General features: G+C 37.1%; 1 protein-coding gene and 1 long non-coding RNA gene across 6 annotated transcripts in view; one reads left to right on the plus strand and one right to left on the minus strand.

The window, feature by feature from the left end:
• The first annotated feature begins 1,246 nt into the window (after nucleotides 1-1,246).
• On the plus strand, nucleotides 1,247-19,992 carry LOC132366154 (uncharacterized). The gene is made up of 3 exons (XR_009503381.1): nucleotides 1,247-1,711; nucleotides 2,371-2,580; nucleotides 19,535-19,992. It is a non-coding gene; the product is annotated as an uncharacterized LOC132366154 (long non-coding RNA).
• Nucleotides 2,724-20,838, minus strand: part of FYB2 (FYN binding protein 2) — a 134,361-nt gene continuing 116,246 nt past the window's right edge. For 3 of the 5 annotated variants that reach the window (XM_059923633.1, XM_059923625.1, XM_059923614.1), the window contains exons 14-20: nucleotides 19,236-19,264; nucleotides 17,397-17,457; nucleotides 9,501-9,587; nucleotides 7,711-7,792; nucleotides 3,837-3,993; nucleotides 3,698-3,731; nucleotides 2,724-3,361 (exon numbers count right to left, since the gene is read on the minus strand). In XM_059923633.1, the coding sequence (XP_059779616.1) occupies nucleotides 3,340-3,361; nucleotides 3,698-3,731; nucleotides 3,837-3,993; nucleotides 7,711-7,792; nucleotides 9,501-9,587; nucleotides 17,397-17,457; nucleotides 19,236-19,264 (472 nt within the window). In that variant the 3' untranslated portion in view covers nucleotides 2,724-3,339. Of the gene's footprint in view, nucleotides 3,362-3,697; nucleotides 3,732-3,836; nucleotides 3,994-7,710; nucleotides 7,793-9,500; nucleotides 9,588-17,396; nucleotides 17,458-18,018; nucleotides 18,473-19,235; nucleotides 19,265-20,838 lie in introns of those variants that run through there. The other 2 variants (XM_059923642.1, XM_059923650.1) reach the window with 2 other exon arrangements.

A 20,838-nucleotide genomic window follows, 5' to 3' on the forward strand; every position in this document is an offset into this window, starting at 1 on the left:
ACATATTTACAGGTATTAAAACCAGGACACGAAGATCACGGAGGCCAAAGTTCTGCTTACCATAGAAGACCTCAGGTTTACAACAAAATTTTACACTGAAGGCTGCTGAGAATAGAGAACAAGCAATGTAGATGTGGTCCTATGTGCTTATGATGGTCACCTCCCATATTTATATATCTAAAAGCAACTTTTTGAAAAATATTATATGCTAGCTCTCATTAAAAACACATCAAAGTCAAGCTATATAAGATTTCAATTTGCTTTATCCAAACTTTTAGAAGAACAGATTTGTTTTTATTAGCAAATACTTTTTCCTTTAGTCCCTAAATTGTGTGGGTAATAGATGCTTATTGTAGCAAATCTGAATACAGGAAGTTTGAAGAAGCTGAAAAAAATTATCCAAACCCTGTTACCCAGAAACAACCACTTCTTAGGAATTTGTCATTATATATTGACTTTTTGCTCTTCCTCTTCTTCCCCTCAGAATCTATGTTTTAAAAGTTCTGAACATGTGCGGGAGAGGCCCTGCTCAAGAGAATGCTATGTCGACTTGGAAGACCAAGTGTGTCAGAGGTACTCAAAAGGAGGAAGGGACAGCTTTGGTGGTGCATGTTAACAGGTTGCTGGTGGCCCGGCCTATAAATGAATGAGAGGCCCAGTGGTAGCCTCTGTTAGGGTCAAGTCCCTTTGTAAGCTTTTATCCAACAGAGTGTTGTCATCTTTAATGATTTATTATTTTTATGCAAAATTAAACAGTAAAATAGAAACTGTTTTTCCATTGAAATGTTCTGCTAGATGATTAGGGTTTCTAGGAGACAGATGACATTTGCTTGAGACATTACTGAAACTTTAGTTTTATGATGTTTACATTAAAGAACCTTGTAGATTAATAAATAGTGTGTGAAGTTGTTTAGTTTCAGTGCCGTGATTTAAAGAATGGAAGAAATGTGGCTGATTGATAGAGAAATAGAAACAACTACTTCGATGTGGATGGAATGTTCTTCCTAAAAATGTATTCCATATCAATAAATAGTAATTAGGTACTAGTTTATATTAGACCAAATGGTTTATACTTCAAAAAGCATAGAAAAGTGTTCAGTTTCAAAAGCCTGTTAGGTATATCTATGTAAAATTATTAACATCCTAGCCATTCTTTCAAGTCTTAACCTTTGAATTTCAAAAACCTGTTTTTATGTTCAGCATCTTCCAACTTCAGAAAAGGCCAGGTACTAAAAATAAGAACACTTAGACAGTATTTTGTATTAAGGATTTTTAAGACACTTTTATTTATATTATTACATTACAGCCTGACAACAACCCTGAGAAGTAGACAAGGTGAGTGTTATTAGCCCTGCTTTACTGATGAGGAAATGGAGACTCAGAGCTGAGTCATGGAATTAATTAGACTAAGAGGCCATGCGATGAGATGGAATGTGCATGGGACAAACCTGTGTCAGATAAAATGTAGTCCCACTGCCACCTCAGGATTTAAGATACTTCATGTTTTGGTGCGGTGGCAAGTGTGATATGTGGGTTTTGATCCTCTTTTGTACAGGATTATTGCAGGAATGGTGTCCGCTCAACATAGCCCTGCACTCCCTCTGGCTTACCACCTTGCCCATGGGCCATACCTGTCCCATGTCCTCCCTTCTACCGTGCCCAGTGTGGGAGAGGGCTGCTGATGCCTGGTCACCCTGCCTCTCACTGAGAAGTAAGTTCAGTCCAGGGGGGGGTCCAAGCAGAAATAATATATTCCCAGTCTTTCTTTGGTGCCAGCCTTAATCTCATCTCCCAGAAAAGAAATCTCAGTGTCACTTCCTAATTAATTCCTTTTCTCTCTCACTTCTACCTCTAATGGGGCTCCTGAAACTATATATTTCTATTGCTGCTGTCTTAAGGTCTAGTGGTCTTTCTTACGCCTCGAATATTGCAAAAATAATTAGTCTCTCCTCGTTCTAATCTGCCATCCATAATCTGTCAGTCACCCATATTGCCATGATTTTTTTTTCCTTTTTTCTCCAGACACCTGGCATTGTCTTCCTGCTTAAGACCTTTGAATGGTTCCTACTCTCTAAAGGAAAAAAAGTCCATGTGAACTCTGTCACATTCTAGCCCTGACTTACCCCATTCCAGCACTTGCCATTTCCTACCAGATACACTATACTCCTTTTACCTTGAATTTCTTCCTGGTCACCAGGCAGAGCATGGATTTTTCCATCTCTGTGTCTTGTCTAGCAAATACATGTGTTTAAAGACCAAGCTTCAGTGTCACCTATATGTTGTGTGTTATAATTGTTATTTGTAATAATCTCTGTACCTATCTATCTTCCTCTCTAAACTTTATGAATACTTTTGATCCTTGTCTTCTAGAATAAGCTTGGCCTTTATTGGCACGTGCCAATTTGGAACAAGAAAAAGAAGATAAAAGAACATAGAAGCTTAAAAAATAGTCTCACAGTATAAAGGATGAGGCCATGGATCACACCCTTGAAGGGCAGAATCACCCTAACAGGCAGTGTACATCATCTGAAAAATAGAATGTTATTTACAGCTCAGCTTATTTATGTTTCTTTACTTTCTGTAAGTAAAAATACTTATGAATTATTTTAATAGATATTTGGGCATAAACAAAATAATATCCTGCTGTTTAAAATAAGTAAAATGGTTATTTTAAACTGATACAGCATATATATTATTTAAATTTTATTAAATATATTTAGGCAATTCTCAAAATGTTGGGCGAATTTAGGAAAAAAACTACTTTCCAGCATACTATTCCCAAAGAAACCAATTTTGGGCAGCATTTGTCTGATTTTAGTTTTGTGATAAAATTGGTATATAAATGTCCTTCTGCTTTGAGATTATACCTTAAATTGGAGTATTTAAAAGATGTTAGTTATACTATTTACTTTTCAGAATTCAATTACACCCAATTTAAATGCACAACATCTTCTAGAAATTATAAACACTCGTGTACTAATATTAGAAGCATTAGAAGCAAACTAACCATCTGCACAACTGACTAGGTGCCATAAGGCGTGATTTCTAACTTTGGACATGGCTCATTAAACAAGTGCTGGAATGCCAACACACACTGTTTCACAGTCTCTTGAGCCAGCACTGAAATAGATACTGAAATAGACATTGAAAGATAACTGCTTAGGAGCAAAATCAACATCTAAATGTGGAGGATTTGTTTTTCTCCTCTAAATTCCTCATGAAAGTTTCCACAGATTCCACCATCTCATGCTGACACGTAAACTGATTGATGTAGGGCAGGACTGAGACGTTAGAACTAGTTCTCACTTGTGCAGACTGTACCATTTGATCTTGATCTTCCTAAGGTGACCAAACTTCATGCCTGAGAAAAAAGAAAAATAAATAGACAAACATTTTGAAATACAGGCCCATGGAATAGTGAGTAGGAGACTTCAGGGGAATTTTTTATCCAGTTTAATATTTTTATGCTCCTTTAAAATGTTTATAAATATGCTCTGTAGAGAAGTTTGATAACCTCAGGAGCGGCAGACACAAAAATAGTCTCTTCCAAGTAATCCTTATAGAATAGGGCATTGCATATTGAAAAACTTTTCCTGAATTTAAATATATGAAATAGTCTTTCCTTGAGACTTATAGACATAATAATGTATTATGTATTTAGAATTTATTATTTAAAGTATAAAATCAAACCACTTACTTGAAATCTAGATGTTCAATTAGCACATATCCATCTATAGAAATAAAAATCACTATTACTAATCTGAAAGTTATAATGCTTTGAGATTTTTTTAAAAAACAGTGATTGAAATCTTATGGGCAATAAGCCAGTAACTTACATTTGCCTTTAGAATTGCGACATATCAGTAGATTTTCTTCAGTGATATCAATGACTTCCAGTTCTTCTCCAGGGGTTATTGGCAAGTCGAATATTCCATTTCTTGAATTATTGGAACATGCCACTGCTGTGTTCATGACAGTAATTTCTTTGTCATACTGAAAGGAGAAATTACTAATCGGAATGTGCTTGCATGGTTTTCATTTTTCATTGTAACAAAATTAATGGAGGACATACTATAGTAACCTCAAAATAAACTCAAGATGCTAGATATTAATTAGTTAACTAATGACTAAGGGAAAAGAAAATAATAGCAAGATATTCAGGGAAAGAAAAGTTATTTAAGGAAATAATAGTACATTTATTATTATCATCACAATCTTACATTTGTTTGTTACGATCATATTTTCAAAGTGTTTTCACACCCATTATCTAATTGTACTAGAATGAATTCTGGTGGGTGAGAAGGCATTAACATTGGTATAAATTAAGTACCGTGAATGGTATGTTAACTGTTGCAGTAATAAAGTCACCACCAAACCTGGGAAAGGACAAGTTAAAAAAGAAAAAAAAAAGAGGGAGAGAGAAAAACCTCTTTCTTTGTGTAGTGCTTTAGAGTTTATAATTCTTTCTTACACACAGCATTTCTAGCTGTTCTTTCTACCCTTCCTCTCTGGTGGGCTCATGTATTCTTACATACATACAGCTGTAGCACACACATTTTAAAGAGGTAGGAATGATGTGTGAGGCAATTCCCACTCTCCCTTGGTGGCTAACGACGAGCATTTGTGAAAAAAACTGAGGAATTTGATTTCTGACCTCAGGGGAGTTTTTTTCTGTGTGGTAAACTAGCCAACCCATACAGCAACAGGTACACCACCTTCTAATGTACTGAAATCCATTGACTGGAAAAAAATAGTTCCAGAATATATAGCTTATATTTACAGATGTCCGCTTCACCAAATTAGGGTGGCCAAACATCTTCCTTTGCTTGGGATAGTCTCTACTTATAGTTAATGTCTCTATTTATAAGTACTTACTGTGATTAAGTGTGCCTCCTTCCACTCTCAGAAATGTCCTGAATTTGTATGATAAGTTATGATTAACCTATACCAAATGGGATCTAATCCACAAGATTTTTCTTTTGCCCAACAGAGTGATCTTACCCTTTCCAGGCCATTGTTCACTGTGAATGCACAGTGATTTCTTAAAATGTAAATCTGATTAGGTGGTCACCTTCTTTTTTATAAAGTCCTAAAAACTCTTCATTCAGGGTAAGATCCACATTTCTTAGTTTGACATTCAGAGTCCTTTGCCTACCATCATTCCCCGTCCCCCCATTTCTGTCCCCTTTATTGAAGCCACATCAAGCTATATGATAATCCTGAATGTGCTGTGTACCTTACATATTTCCATGCCATTGCTCCTACTGTTTTCTCTGCCTGAAATACTCTTTTTTCTTAAGTACCTTTTGTGAAGACTTCCATGACTGCCATGTATAATTTACTGTTTTAACTGCACTTTGTATATACCCCTATTATGGTATCTGATTAACATACCATCTCACAAAAGGAAAATGGAAAACAGTTTTATCCATCCTTGTACCCTCAATGCCTGGTACAAATGGGGCACCCAATATTTTGTGATTTGAGCTGAATAAAAATTATTGAAACGGTATAGCTTTTCTAAAGATATATCAAGGAAACTCACCATAGGTGATTAGGAAGAATAGACTCATGTACATATGAGAATGGGGATTTCTGTCCCATATGAGAGTGTCACAGCTACAGTGGGGGGCACTAGATGGAACGTAGGGTCCTTTCAACAGGTAATTGTTACACACTTGTTTTTCAGCTAATCAAATAACGTCACAGATTGCAGTAAATAATTTCATATCACAATTCCTAGATATAGTAACCCTAAATCAGCTTCGGTCCAAGCAGAATTTATTAATGATTATGAGGGATTTGTGTATGTTCCTATGTTAGTTCAGTCCAAAAACGTTTTTGGATATTTACACAGTGTTAGGTACTCCTATTCTGCTCTGTGTATGGATATAAAGATAGATCATATACCCTTGTCCTCCAGGAGCTCATAGTTTAATTGATGAACATGTAATTGCAATAATGCTAACACTTTGTGATAAGCTAGAGGTTTGCTCAGGTATATACATATGTATAGGTATGTAATTTCTTTAATCAAGAAGTGTGGGTTCCTAGAGGAGATGCCTCGATTAGGTCATCATAAATGAATAGGCGCTAGTCAGATGGAGAAAAGTAGCAAGGGTACACCAGACAGTTGGAACAGACCAGATAAATGCCTAGAGGAAGGAAATAGCAGGACAAGGATAAAGGTAGACGTTCATTCAAGAAACAGAACTATTGGGCTTCCCTGGTGGCGCCCTGGTTGAGAATCTGCCTGCTAATGCAGGGGACACAGGTTCGAGCCCTGGTCTGGGAAGATCCCACATGCCGCAGAGCAACTAGGCCCGTGAGCCACAACTACTGAGCCTGCGCGTCTGGAGCCTGTGCTCCGCAACAAGAGAGGCCGTCATAGTGAGAGGCCCGCGCACTGCGATGAAGAGTGGCCCCCGCTTGCCACAACTAGAGAAAGCCCTCGCACAGAAACGAAGACCCAACACAGCCAAATCAATCAATCAATCAATCAATCAATCAAACATACTCATCTGATTCAAGATCCTCATGTTAAAAAGAAAAAAAAAAAAAAGAAACAGAACTATGAACAATTTGTGGCCAAGGCACAAAGTGCAAGGTGAAGAATGGCAGGAAATAAAACCAGAAAGACAAGCAAAGGTCATGACATGAAGAGCTTTATATCTCATGTTAAGAAACCTAATCTTTATCTATTTGGCCATGGGGAACTTTTGAAAGATTTTAGGCAAAGTAGTAATTTGGACAGATTCCATGAGCAGGGTGCATACTTGCTCTCAATCCAATGTCTGGTACATGGAAGGTGTTCAATGTATGTTTCTTAAAATTAATAAATTCTTACTGTGACAGTATATGAAATCAAAAGGGAGGAGTGTTTGAACCTTGCAATTATAGAAAAATGCTCTATGGACTCTAAATGAAAGAAGTTTTTAATCATTTAGTGTGACCATTTTTATGTTGGGAGCTGGAGGGAAAACTTGAACAAGACAAAAATCTCTTCTTCAGAAGGGACTCAAGACTTTAGTTCAGAATACACACACACACACAGTAATATCCCTGATCAGTGTTATAACGGATACTGTGTAATAGATGTATGAAATGTGCTGAGGGAGTAACTTTGCCTGGTTGAGTTAGGGAAGCGTGGGTGACATTTGAACAGAGCCTTAAAGAATGACTTAGCAGTTTTTCCAGGCAGAGGAAATAGCATGTACAAAGGCATGATAATACAGAAATGTATCAGGAAAAAATTAACATATCAGATGTTTAATCAAAGATCATGTCAAGGGGCTTCCCTGGTGGTGCAGTGGTTGAGAATCTGCCTGCCAATGCAGGGGACACGGGTTCGAGCCCTGGTCTGGGAGGATCCCACATGCCGCGGAGCAACTAGGCCCGTGAGCCACAACTACTGAGCCTGCGTGTCTGGAGCCTGTGCTCCGCAACAAGAGAGGCCGTCATAGTGAGAGGCCCGCGCACCGCGATAAAGAGTGGCCCCCGCTTGCCACAACTAGAGGAAGCCCTCGCATAGAAACGAAGACCCAACACAGCCAAATAAATAAATAAATAAATAAGTCAGGAGCTCTTTAAAAAAAAAAAAAAAAAAAGATCATGTCAATCCCAGTGAGGCAGACGTGCAACACACTTATAGAATCTTTAAAAAAAGAAATTCCTCTTATTGTTAATTTTTACTTTCAGAGGAGAACGTACCTTGAATCTTTCTCTAAAAAGTTTTTCTTCTCTTTCCATTCTGTTCTTTTCTAAGTTTTGCTTCTTGGTTTTGAAGAAATTCCTGGGAGATAAGCAGGCAGAAATATGCAGGTAGAGTGACGTGTATTATAATAAAACTCTAAGCTTCCAAAGCCATAAACTCATTCTATTTCAGGATAAATTCAGATATAATTTTATGTGTTTAATTTTATACCATCTTCCTGTTGCCTCTCCTTCCTCAAATCTATCTGCATACCTTCCTCCAGAGTCATCTTTCTAAAATTTAATTGATCATGTCACTCTCTTGCTTAAAACCTTTCAATCTGTCTCTCCTGCCTATAAGATAACGTCAAATTCCTTAGTGTGGTACACAGGGCATTTTATAATCTGGCCCCAACCTACCTTTCCAGCTGCCCTTTTCCATATACATTCAAAGTATACATGGAACATCTTAGAAGGTGGGCTATCATTTCTCTGCCTTTATACCAGGGATACCCTCCCCCAGACTTCTCTGAAAACTGGTCATCATCTTTGATAAAGGGATAATAAAAGGGTTGCACTAATATAGAAAGTAATTCTTATTGGTAGAGTAAGTTGGTAGAAACCATTTAAAAAGGAACAAAGAACACATAGAAAATTGATACATCAATTTACAGGAATAATAATAGACTCAATATTGCATTTTCAAATTTACACAGTTGAGAAAAAAAGTAAACCATTATATCAGTTTGTTGTAAGAAATAAAAAAGCACAAGATTGTTTCCTAAAAAGACTTATGTATAGACATTAAAATACTAGAAAGCTTTCTTTGGGGTGGGGAAGGTAAACAATTTCACTGTTATTTCATCTCTTGGAATTCTGTTTTGTTATGCTACGCAAAAGTAAAAGTGTGAAGTTTAAGGTAGAAAGATGCTCTTCTCATCTAATGAATACATCTTTCCAACTTGGGAAAAATAAATTACATCAAGTCTAAACTTAAAACAAACTTAAGGAAAGGGCCATCCTATGCCATCCTCTGAGTTTAAATTTGGTATAGACTGATGTCTGATTTCTTTTGGGGTGCCCGTGTAGGACTTTTCTAGACAGATTTCCCAAAGCAGACAGACCATGCAGTGTTCTCAGCTCAGTGACCGTTTAGACAAGGATTTCCCCAAGACACTTATTAAACAAAGTGCCTAAGCTCCTGCCCCATATCCCAGCAACTGAGAAGACTGAAGCACAGAGAGCACTAAGTGACCATCAGAGATAGTAAAAAGCATCACCACCCCACCAAGCCAACTGGGAATTTGAATCACATGAATAAAGGTGAGATCTTGAGTCTATAAAACATTTTTTTAAATTTCTAACGCTAATGTAGTGATAACTAGAATTATATTGTATTTTAGGGAAATCAGTCTTACTATATGACACCTAGTTTCTCTTCTCAAAGCAGCATTTAAGTTCCAATTGGTGTATTATTTAAGTTCTGTCTTACTGGGGAAAAGTTCCTACAGCGCAAAGGAAGACTGGAAATTTTTCATCATTTGATAAGGACTGGCTAGAATTCTTCTCTTGCTCCCTATCCACCAAAAGCAGGAATGATAAAGATAAATGTGTGTGACACTTTACATTTTCATATTCTTTTTCTCTTTTAATCCTCTCAGTTGTACTATAATGTAGGTGTTAATATTCTCATTCTGTAGATGAGGAACCTGAAAATCAAATTTAATGACCTGCCCAAGGTCACACAGCTAGTAAGAGGTATAAATCGCAGCAGATAAGCTGTAATTTAAGTGTACTTTTGTGCTTACCTTTCTGATTCTTTAGCACCATTTTTGTCTTTTTTTTCCTTTGATATCAAAAACTTGGGCTTCCAAGTTTTTAGTTTATCTTCATCACTGAGAAGAAAAATATTTTGAGCAAGTAAATTAAGATTGAACTAAAACCCTTACAGAACAATCAGTACTTTCTGGGCAACTTTCTGGGCAATTTTTTTACCAAAAAATTAAAAATTAAAAAGTCATCTAGAAGTATATTTTGATAATCTATGGCAAGGCCAGAGCGTAAATATTTTAGGCTTTGCAAGCCCTGCCATCTCTATGGTAACTACTCAACTCTGCTATTGCGACTGCATTTACAATAACAAGTGGCCGGCCATATTTGGCCCCCAGGCCATAGCTTGCCAACGCCTGATCTGTGGCAATCCAAATTTGAAGCCAGAATCTGAAAAAGAATGGATATATGTATATGTATAACTGAATCACTTTGCTGTACACCTGAAACTAATACAACATTGTAAATCAACTATACTCCAATATAAGATAAAACTTAAAAAAAAATTTGAAGCCAGAAGCAAGAGATCAACCTGCTTATAATCACACTTCCTCTCCTTTCTGAGCCTCAGTTTCTTCACCTCTAAAACGCGAATGATAAAATGGACCTTCACTGTGGGACAAGACTAATCCAACTAGTATTTAGCATTAGCAGAAAAGGATGCAGAGAGGAGAGAGGGTATTATAGAAGGAACTAATATTTTTGAGCACCTATGTGTCAAGTCTTTTATGCTAGGCATTTTACATATGTTAACTAATGTGGTTTTTACAGGAAGTATTACAACAGTCCTTTAAAGTAGTCTTTCATAAAGTTTTACAAAGGGGGAAAGAGATGATCTAGGTAACTTATTATGGTCACAGAAATAGTGGCTTTGAACCCAGTGGCTTTGAACCCAAGTGTGTTTGACTCCAAAGTCTATGGTCTTTCATCATGCCTGCTGCTTTAAAACGTTACCTTGCTGGTATGACAAAGTAACCAATATGTTCATCATTGATGTGAGCAAAACTGGCCCCTCCTCTATCAACCATCTGTATGTCTATGGTGTCTGGCACATCAGAACACAGCTTTTCACTGGGTAAGTTATAACCACAAGAATATTACATCAGAGGAATTTAAAATTTTTTCAGTGACATTGTGTCACAATTCCCTTCAGAGTATGGTCACAAGGTCCAACAGAATATCAGGGACTCAGCATCTGACCAGCATTAAAGATGAGGCCTAGGAATATGGGTTTAACAGATACAAACTACTATACATAAAATAGATAAGCAGCAAGGATTTGCTGTATAGCACAAGAAATTATATTCAATATCATAATAACCTATAATGGAATATAATCAGAAAAAATAACTGGATCATTGTGCTGTACACCTGAAACTAACACAATATTGTAAATCAACTGTACTTCAATAAAAAGGAAAGATGCAGCTTAGGGAAAGCTTTTAAGAAGACTTCCAGGACTCGTCTAGGGATCTCCGATCACTCTCTTTTCTCAATGTCTGTTGCCTTTGGAGTCTATAACAAGGAGTTCAGCAGTTACTTCTTTTCTAATTGTCTGATGTTCACTCATTTTATCTCTTCACTTTAGGTTCCCAAAAGATGGGATCCAGACACACATTCCAGATATATCTACCACAAGCTCAGCACAGTGCTAGGCACAGAGCAAGTGATTAATGAGAACTTGTGCATGGACTTGTTAGGCAGGAGCTATAGCTGTGAGGGCAGGGAATAGGCAAAGCAAATGCCCGCTTAACAGTTTATTTTCTTTAATGATTATAAAACAATATATTATTTTCAGAAAAGTCATTCCAATTTTTACCCATGCCAGCCATGTGACCATTATGGTCAACTCTTTGTCAACTTATTTTAGCTTTTATAGGGATCTAGTTAGAGAGCTTAATTAATTTGGCAGGATGAGGATTGTTTTTTTGCCGTATCACAGGTTAAGGAATTAAGATTCAGAGAAGTCACATGACATGCCATAGGGCCCACTGGGACCAGGTTGTAGAAGCTGTTCCAGTGTCTTTTTCAAGATTCCCCTCTTCTTCCTTCCCATGCTGACTCTCTAGGGGAAATTCTAATGAACAAAAGGAAATGAAAATCAGAGGTCCAGATTGTCTAGCAGCAATTTAATCCAGAGTTGTTTAGGCATCTCTTCAACCTAATATGTACCAGGACATGACATGCAAACTAGCCAAGCTGACAAGAACTCAGATATCATCTTCCATCTCCCTTCCTATCCCAAATTCTGCTATTTTCCATCAGTGTTCCATCTGCTACAAATGTCTTTAATAATTGATTTCTCTGAGGCCAAACTACAGAAGATTTACTCTATCACATGAAAAAGAAATTGGTCAGATTTTGATAGGGTTAAGTGACTTGGTAAATATCATTTAATCTTAAAATATCTTCTTCATTTTTTTCACCACCCCAAAACACATTTTGATCATCTTTCACCTGAGCACCTTTAACAATATTCTAACAAATGTTCTACTTCCGACCTTCCCTCCAAAGCATTCTGCAGAAGGGTCTAGGTCTAGTTACTCTTCCTGAAGTGTGGCTCTGATTATATTTTCCTCTTGCCCATAGTTCTGGACTTCCTTATTTGGCAGTAGGGCAAAAGAATTTTCTGATAGGGCCCTCCCAGTACAAAACTGCTAGATCCTGGATAAAGGTTTTTTTGTTTTGTTTTAACAATTGCCAAACTTTACACTTAGATTAAGTCCTGTACATTATATCTTAATAGCCCCCAGCAAATAAACTGAAAGCAGACAGAGAGCAGTAAGCAGTATGCAAGCACAGAAGATAAGTCTGTCCTGAGGAAAATGCTATCAGCACCACAATATTTCAGAAGATTAAACTTTACATTAGGGCAAGGTAGGAGTTAAGACGTATCGTCACGTTAGATATTTTTAAAAGCCAGTTCAGCTGTATGCTATTTATATAAGACACATTGAACAAGAATATGGAAATCAGAAAAAGGATCAAAAATGTATCCTAGGGAAATACTAACTAAAAGAAAGGTCAGGTAGGTATAAGATTGGGCAAATTAGACTTTAAGACAAAGCATCACTAGGAAATTAGCTTAGTGTTGTAGTAAAGAGAATGGATTGGGAGTCTAGTTGCTGGGTTTTAATCCTGGTTCTACCACTTACTGGCGCTATGAGCTTGAGCAAATAACTTCACCTCTGTGTCTCAACCTTTCTTCTACAAAATTGGTATAATAATAGTATCTACTTCACAATTGTTGTGAAGATTGAATGAGTTAATACATGTTAAATCTAAAAACAGTGACTGACTCACAGTAAGACCTACATAAGTATTATTTTTGTTATTAATAGTATTGATATTAGGGGGGATGGAGATGGCTACAACCTAAAAAGAAACATTTAATTCAGCAGAAGATATTTAAAATTTTGTATGCAACTAATAAAAGAGCCTTAGAATATATAAAGAAAAAAATGATAGAACTTTTGGAAGAAACTGACATATCTACCATCTTTCTGTGAGATTTCAAGCCACTTCTTTCATATATTAATGAATCAAGCATCTAAAAATCCATAAATCTATAAACGATTTTATTAAGAGAATTAACACATATTGTGTTGGCAAAAAAATTCGTTTGGGTTTTTCCGTAACAGTAGAAAAACCTGAACGAACTTTTTGACCAAGCCAAATATTTGATTTAAAGGACATAAGTTGATCCTTGTATCAAACAATTAGAGAAGTCATATTTTTCTAAAGTACACATGGAACATTTATAAAAATTGACCATACTAGGCATGAATCATGTCACAGAATATGTCAAAGTACTGATATCAGCTACTTCCTCAGTGTACTAATACTGTATCAACTACTTTTCCAGATCACAATTCAATTAAGATAGAAATGACACACGGGGAGGGGGAAGGGTAAGCTGGGATGAAGTGAGAGAGTGGCATTGACATATATACACTACCAAATGTAAAATAGTTAGCTAGTGGGAAGCAGCTGCATTGCACAGGGAGATCAGCTGGGTGTTTGTGACCACCTAGAGGGGTGGGATAGGGAGGGTGGGAGGGAAACGCAAGAGGGAGGGGATATGGGGATATATGTATACGTATAGCTGACTCACTTTGTTATACAGCAGAAACTAACAACATTGTAAAGCAATTATACTCCAATTAAGATGTTTAAAAAAAATGACAAATAGAATACAGAGCATGGAAACAGATCTTCAGATTTTTGGAAACTTAGTATGACAAAGATGGCATTGTAGAAATGGGGAAAATAGGGGCTATGCAATTAATCTGCTAGAACATTTACCCACATGGAAGAAAATTTAATTGGATCTCTACTTCACTAAAAATGCCAAAATCAGTTCCAGGTAGATCTAAGGCTTATGTGTAAAAGCCAAAAAGTTAACAGTTTTAGAAGAAAATATGGGAGAATATCATATGATCTTGGGATAAAGCTTTCTTTAAAGATATAGAAAGCAACAATCATAAATCACGTGTATACTTAGAAGGGAAAATACAATAAATGCAAATTTTATAGGGAATGCAAATTCATAAGAAAATGCCAGCTTATTTTCCAAAGTGGTTGTACCAATTTACACTCTTCCCAGCAGTATTTAAAGGGAATACTGATCCACATTCTCACCAACAGCACAGAAAGAATTCTTAATTTTTACCAATTTATTGGGTATAAGATACTATCTCATTGTGGTATTAATTTGCATTACCTTCATTACTAACAATGTTGAACCTCTTTTAATATGTTTATTCACCCCTCATGTCTTTCTTTCTATAGAAGACCTGTTCATATCTTTTGCCTATTTTTCTGTGGAAAACAAGTTGGCATTTTCTTATGAATTTTCATTCCCTATAAAATTTGCATTATTTTCCCTTCTAAGTATACATATAAATAAGAATATTTGTAGCAGTATTGTTCAAAAGTGCAAAAAATATGGAACTACCTCAATACTCACAAGAAAATGGATAAATTGTGATATGTACATAAAATAGAATATTGTAGAACAGTAAAAATGAATAGATTGTGGCTTAAAAAGGATGGATTTTGAGTAAAAAAAAAAGTTGCAGAATTCTATCTACAACATACCATTTTTACAATGTTAAAATCCCTAATGAAACAATATATTTTTATCACCTGTGTTTGATAACAGTATTTTGGTTTTCAACAGGAAGTGAAAGACGTGAAATGTAGGAGAGTGTTTACCTTGGGGGAAGGCAATGGGATAGACCAAGGGATGTGCACAAGGTAGAGAAACCAAGGCACTGGATATGTTCTGGTTCTGAAGTTGAGTTATGGGTTGAGGGAAATTTGTTTTATCTTGCTTTAAACTTACATGTTTCTTATTTTCATTTTTACAAATATCATATAATTTATTTTTAAGAAAGAATTCATTCTTAACTCTAATTTTATATTCCAGGGCTCTCCTCTCCATCTCCTGCCAAATTGCATTTCCTGCTCGTAACACCCACTTTCTTGATCACATGCCTTATGGTCCAGTGAAACTTCCCAAACACACTTGTTTTCCATTTATACAGCTGTCCACCTCTCTCCCCCCAGCAAACCTGCCCCGCTTCTCTCTCTCTCTCAACCCCAATCTCCAGCTGTCAAAATGTTTCCTATACTTGCTTCTTTAACTTGGCACAGAGACTTTTCTGATCCCCTAAATAATGGAAATGTCTACCAATTCTGAGCTTCCAAATTATTTTGCACATTTTTTGGAGGCGGGTCCTTCTTTGTCATCTGATTTAACAAACTATGCTTTGGTATGAGGCCACATGATAGAGATCAGAAAGCCACAGCCCCTACCTCAGGGAGTTCCCATCTAGAGGAGGAGACAGGCAAGAAATAAGACGAATACAACTATGAAAAGAATATTCTGATAAAAAGGGGGACCTAACCCAAATAGATAAGCTCAGAGAGGACTTCCTGGGGAAAGCAAAATCTGAATTCAGTTTTAAATAATGAAGGATAAAATAGTCAACCAAGCAAAAAGCATGGCAAAGTGTGTTACAGACAGAACAATTCTTTTGTTCTTAAATTCTCACCTCCTTGGAAAGGCCTTCCCCAGATATCTACTTTAAAATGACTATCAATCTCCTTCCAACACACACACCATATGTCCACTCTCTTTCAAAATATCCAAAGCAATCAAAATCCTATGTTTAATTATAGATTTTTAAATTAATTTATTTATCTGTCTCTCCAATCAGATAGGAATAGGAATTACATCTGTTTCATTCACTGCTTTATACCAACACTTAGCATAGTGTCTGGCATATAGTACATGCTCAGTAAATATTTGTTGAATGAATTGAAGAAGTTGGAACAAATGTGAAGGTTTAGAAATGCTGGAAAGCTTGAAGAGTTCAAGGAACACCCAAATGTAGAGTATGGATGGAACATAGGAATGGTGAGTGAGTGGGAAGTACAGCTGAGGCTGAGAGTTTGCCAGCAGCTGGATCAATAATGAATTTTATGCCTTCTTAAGCAGTTTGGATTTCATTTTGAGAGCAATGGACAACCACTAACCATTTTTAAGCTGGTGAATGGTGGGTTTTGTGACATGATCCTATTTGTACTTTAGAAAATTTGGAAAATAAACTGAAGTGGAGGTGAGGTGGCCATTCAGGAAGTCATTGCAATGATCCAGCTGAGAAGCAATGAGTGCCTTCATGTGGCTGTGCAGTGGGGATGGGGAAGCAGGAACATTTTGAGAGTTATTTAAACAGAAGAGGGTGCAGGGCATGAGAGGAGGAGGAGTCAAGGACAATGAACGCCTAGGGTTTTGGTTTGAGCAACTGTGTGTTTATTGAAACAATCACCAACATAGAGATTAGAAGAAAGGGATCATATTTGGATGGCGACAGTTGAGATTATGAGTTATTATGGAATTCTGAGTTTCAAACAGAGTTATCTAGCAGGCTTATTAAAGTGGAAGAGAGAAATCTGATCTCAAAATTGTAAATTTTGATGTCTTTACTATAGTGATTGTAATTAAAGCCCTAGATGTAGATGAGACCATTCAAGAACATATAAAGGAAAAAGGGAAGAGAACTGATACAGGAAATCTGAGAAACACATAATTTTTAAAGAAATGAATGGCAGAATTAGAACACATACATGCACACAAAACCAAAACTAACCAACCAAACAGGAGGAGCAACAGCCAAAGATGAAGAATAAGAAATAATGATAACATAGAAACCTGGGGAAAAGTTAATATTTTTTTCCTTTGAAGGATGGCATGATCAACAATTTAAGATATTACAAAGAAGCCAAGTATAATAAGGACTTACATGTATCCACTGGATTTAACAAAGATGTTATTAGTGACCTTACCAAAAACAAGTCTGCTGTCATGGTGGAACAGAACCCCAGTCGCAGTGAGCTTGGAAAGATGTATCCAAGATGAGCAGAGGAGACCTTTATTTGCAACCATTTAGTTGAGAGGGAAAGGACAGATAATAAGTAGCTAGAGAAAGGGTATTGAGTTTCAGGATGGTTTCTCTTTTTTGATAGATTTTAGTTATTTAGGCCTTGAGAACAGAGGTTCTGTCAGGTGGTGCTTGCCATCTTCCACAGGAGGCATTTAAATAAGTATTTGTTATGTTGAAATGAGTTTCAAGTCTATAGATTCAAAGGTAAGAAACAAAGCTCCAGTGAGTTTTGAATCACCTACCACTGTTAGGTCATCTGCATTACTCATTATTTTCCTTTCCTAGTGGGGGCAATATATCACAACTTGACTTTTCACCCAGTAACCAAGGATCTGAAGGGATGGCCCTCTGACCGTATTTAACAAAGCATCAGGAAATGGGTTAAATATCCGCAGGGATGACCAATGCGGTAAATTGACTTACTTTGACTTTTTTTCATTTATGTCCACATCATCATAGATAATAACTTCCTGAGACCTAAGTTCTAGGGTCAAGATAGGATCAAAATAGTCTATTATTAGGTATGGTTTATACAATCCCCAGCTTTCCAAATTATACACACTTAATTATCTAGGTGTATCCCCATGCCTGTTTTATCAAAATCTGATCATAGGATATAGAAAGGATCAAAGAACAAAACAAGTATCCATTTGGGAAAAAGTTCAACTGAAGATTAAAAAATAGTGAGATGTCCTAGTATCTCAAACACATGCATAAATATTTATATCAATTTGATTTCATGTGGATTTCCAGAAAATATGAGTTGCTGAAAGGATCATGTTTAGACTAGGTTCCCATCATCCTGGAACTGGACAAAGATGTTATAATGCTAGAGCAGTGAGAGGGCTTAATTCCTAGGGCAAAAAAAACAACTTAATAGAACATTAATGTTGATTTTCCTTCGATGATTTTTATTTCAAAACACTGACAACTGCTTCTTTATAATAATCTTGCATAAAATTGAATCTGACTTAGTACATAATCATAATTAGACATTTTCAGTTTAGGATATTCACATTCCTTGGTGCTCTACATAGAATTCCATAATATTCAAGTGACTCACCACTTGAACTAGTTAGAAACCTTTTGGCATAATTATTCACAATTCATAATTCAGTTATTCATATATTTGGATGGGGGTACAATGCGTGCCTATTCTAAGTTGACTTTTTTGTTTGTTTTTTTTTTTTACATGACTGAGGATATTTTGGGAAAGCTGTTTTTTTTTTTTTTAATTTTTATTTATTTATTTATTTTTTGGCTGTGTTGAGACTTCGTTGCTGAGCACAGGCTTTCTCTAGTTGCGGCGAGAGGGGGGGCTACTCTTCATTGCGGTGTGCAGGTTTCTCATTGCGGTAGCTTCACTTGTTGCAGAGCACGGGCTCTAGGCGCACGGGCTTCAGTAGTTGTGCCACGCAGGCTCAGTAGTTGTGGCTCACGGGCTTAGTTGCTCTGTGGCATGTGGGATCTTCCCCGACCAGGGCTCGAACCCATGTCCCCTGCATTGGCAGGCAGATTCTTAAGCACTGCGCCACCAGGGAAGCCTGGGAGAGCTGTTATTATACCAGGTTTATGTAACTATTTGTTATTTAGTGCAGCAAACTTATATTTGTGGAATATAATATACATTTGAATTGTCAAGTCAGAGTAAAATCAAAGTAGCCACCATCGCTACAGCCCATAAACTAAACCTGACAAACAACAAAACACATGGCCCTCTCTCATCGATAGATTCAACTTACTGAACGTGACTGAGAGTGAGCACACTAGATGTCAGGCACTGTACTAATTTGTGCACTGTTGTTTTTATAGCAAAGCAAAAAGTATTCCAATGACCCATCCTTGATTCAGTTAGTATGTGTACTGCAAAGTGGTCATGTTCAAATTACTGTCTTAATTCGGGTGAGTTGGCTGTTAAATCCTTCAGAAGGTTATGTGGTATAATGTAAAATGCACGAGCTTCGTATTCAGAGACTTGAGTACAAATCCTAGGTCACTAAAATATGGATGTGAGTCCTAGAGCCTTCCTAAAAAGGGATAATGCATCTATTTCTCGGATTTTAAGAGGCCTGGCATATAGGAGGCACTTGAGAAATGTTACTCATCTTCCCCAATGTAAGTACTACTATTGTGTAAAATGTCTTTGATTTTGATGTATCAATTTTTCATTAAACGTGGAATGCAGGAAGAATTACTACTTCTCTTTCTCAGACTGTCAGTGCTGAATAATTTTGTTCCAGCAAATAAGCGAATGTCACTTACCTAAATCAGGCAGCGAAATGGAAAGTGCACTGTTAATTGACAAAAGACACAAAGGGTTAAGGGAAAAAGCCATGTTCAGAGATATTAGCTGATACATCTCAAATAACATATTGATGACTAGGTTTCTTGATATAGATGCTTTGGGGGAAAGAAACGAAGCCCACCTTTCCTGCAGCTTTGTTCTGATCACCTCCCCTCTCTTGTAAATGAGCTTATTTATCCCCGGTGACCACCCACACGCCCTTTCCTAACGAGACAATCTCAGGCTGTCCCTTAGCCCTGCCCTTCTTTGTCCACAGGATTCTGTTTCTGCCTTCTACCTTCCACGATGCCAATTCAATGTGGGGTAAGTATGGTGAGAGAGAACCATCTGGAGACACTGGACCCTGACTATGTATATGTTTAACCAAAGAGGTGACTTGAGGGGAGAATTCCAGGCCAGGTGGAAATGGAAGATGGTAAATGTGCTAAGTAGGAGAGGACATTGGCTAGGTAGACCATCTGGTTTTCTTCACATCTCACAGTTAAGATTACATGAAAGGAAGCATGATGTGGTAGGAAAAAATCCATGTATTTTAAGCAATTAATTGAAGTTCAGTCCTACAGGTATTCTGGGGACACTCATCACGGGCCAGGCCCATGTGCTGGGTTTTCAGAATGATCAGACACAGTTTCTGTCTTGAAGTAGCTCACGGTTTAGTGAGGGGCACCAAAAATAAGTTAATATAACACTCTGTGATAAGAACATAATAAAGGACTGACCAAAGGAACAGCACTAACCTTTATGGAAGCTTTAGTTCTCCATTTCCAAAATGAATACCAGCACCTATCTTGTAGAGTTCCCTTTGTATGGGATGAGCTTTCCTAAGTGAATGTGCCTGGGACAGGGCTGATACCCAGTGATCCCTTCCATTGGTGTCTATGAGACCAGAACTGTGATGTGCAGGACACAGTAGGAGAAACACATGGTCACTAGAGTCAGAGCTGATTTGACTCTCAGTTCCGCTACTTAGCCACTTACCCTGGGCAAGTCACATAACTTTTCAAAGCCTTAGTTTTTCATCTGTAAAACGGAGGAACAAGTTTCTAACTCATGGGTTATTGTGAGGATTAGAGAGAACACATGTGAAGCCTTAGTGCACTTCCTGCCCTCAACATCTAGTGAGCACATATCCTTGGGGCCTCGGCTTAAGCAAGCAGTCCCTTAAGGGAGCCTTTCTTAACACCCATTCCCTTCCTCCATTTTAATGAGGTCAGGGTGCTGGTAGCTCCTATTTAAACATAGAAACCAAGGCCACAAAAAAAAAAATCTATAATATTTCCTTCCTTTAGGTCATCTATTCATTCAACAGATATTTATTGAGAGCCTATTATATCCCAGGCACTGTTCTTTTTTTTTTTTTTTTTTTCTTCCAGGCACTGTACTTTACGTTGGAGATACTGCAGTGGACAAAACAGTCAAAATCCCTGCCCTCATGGAGTCTAGTAGAGTGAGACAGACAGAAAACAAACAAGGAAATTTATGATCTGTCATGTAAGGAAATTTATGGAGATAAGTGCAATTAAGAAAAATAGAGCAGGGTAAGGGGGGAGGGGAACTGGA

This window comes from Balaenoptera ricei, chromosome 1 (assembly GCF_028023285.1).
Source record: "Balaenoptera ricei isolate mBalRic1 chromosome 1, mBalRic1.hap2, whole genome shotgun sequence".
Classification (NCBI taxonomy): Eukaryota; Metazoa; Chordata; class Mammalia; order Artiodactyla; family Balaenopteridae; genus Balaenoptera; species Balaenoptera ricei.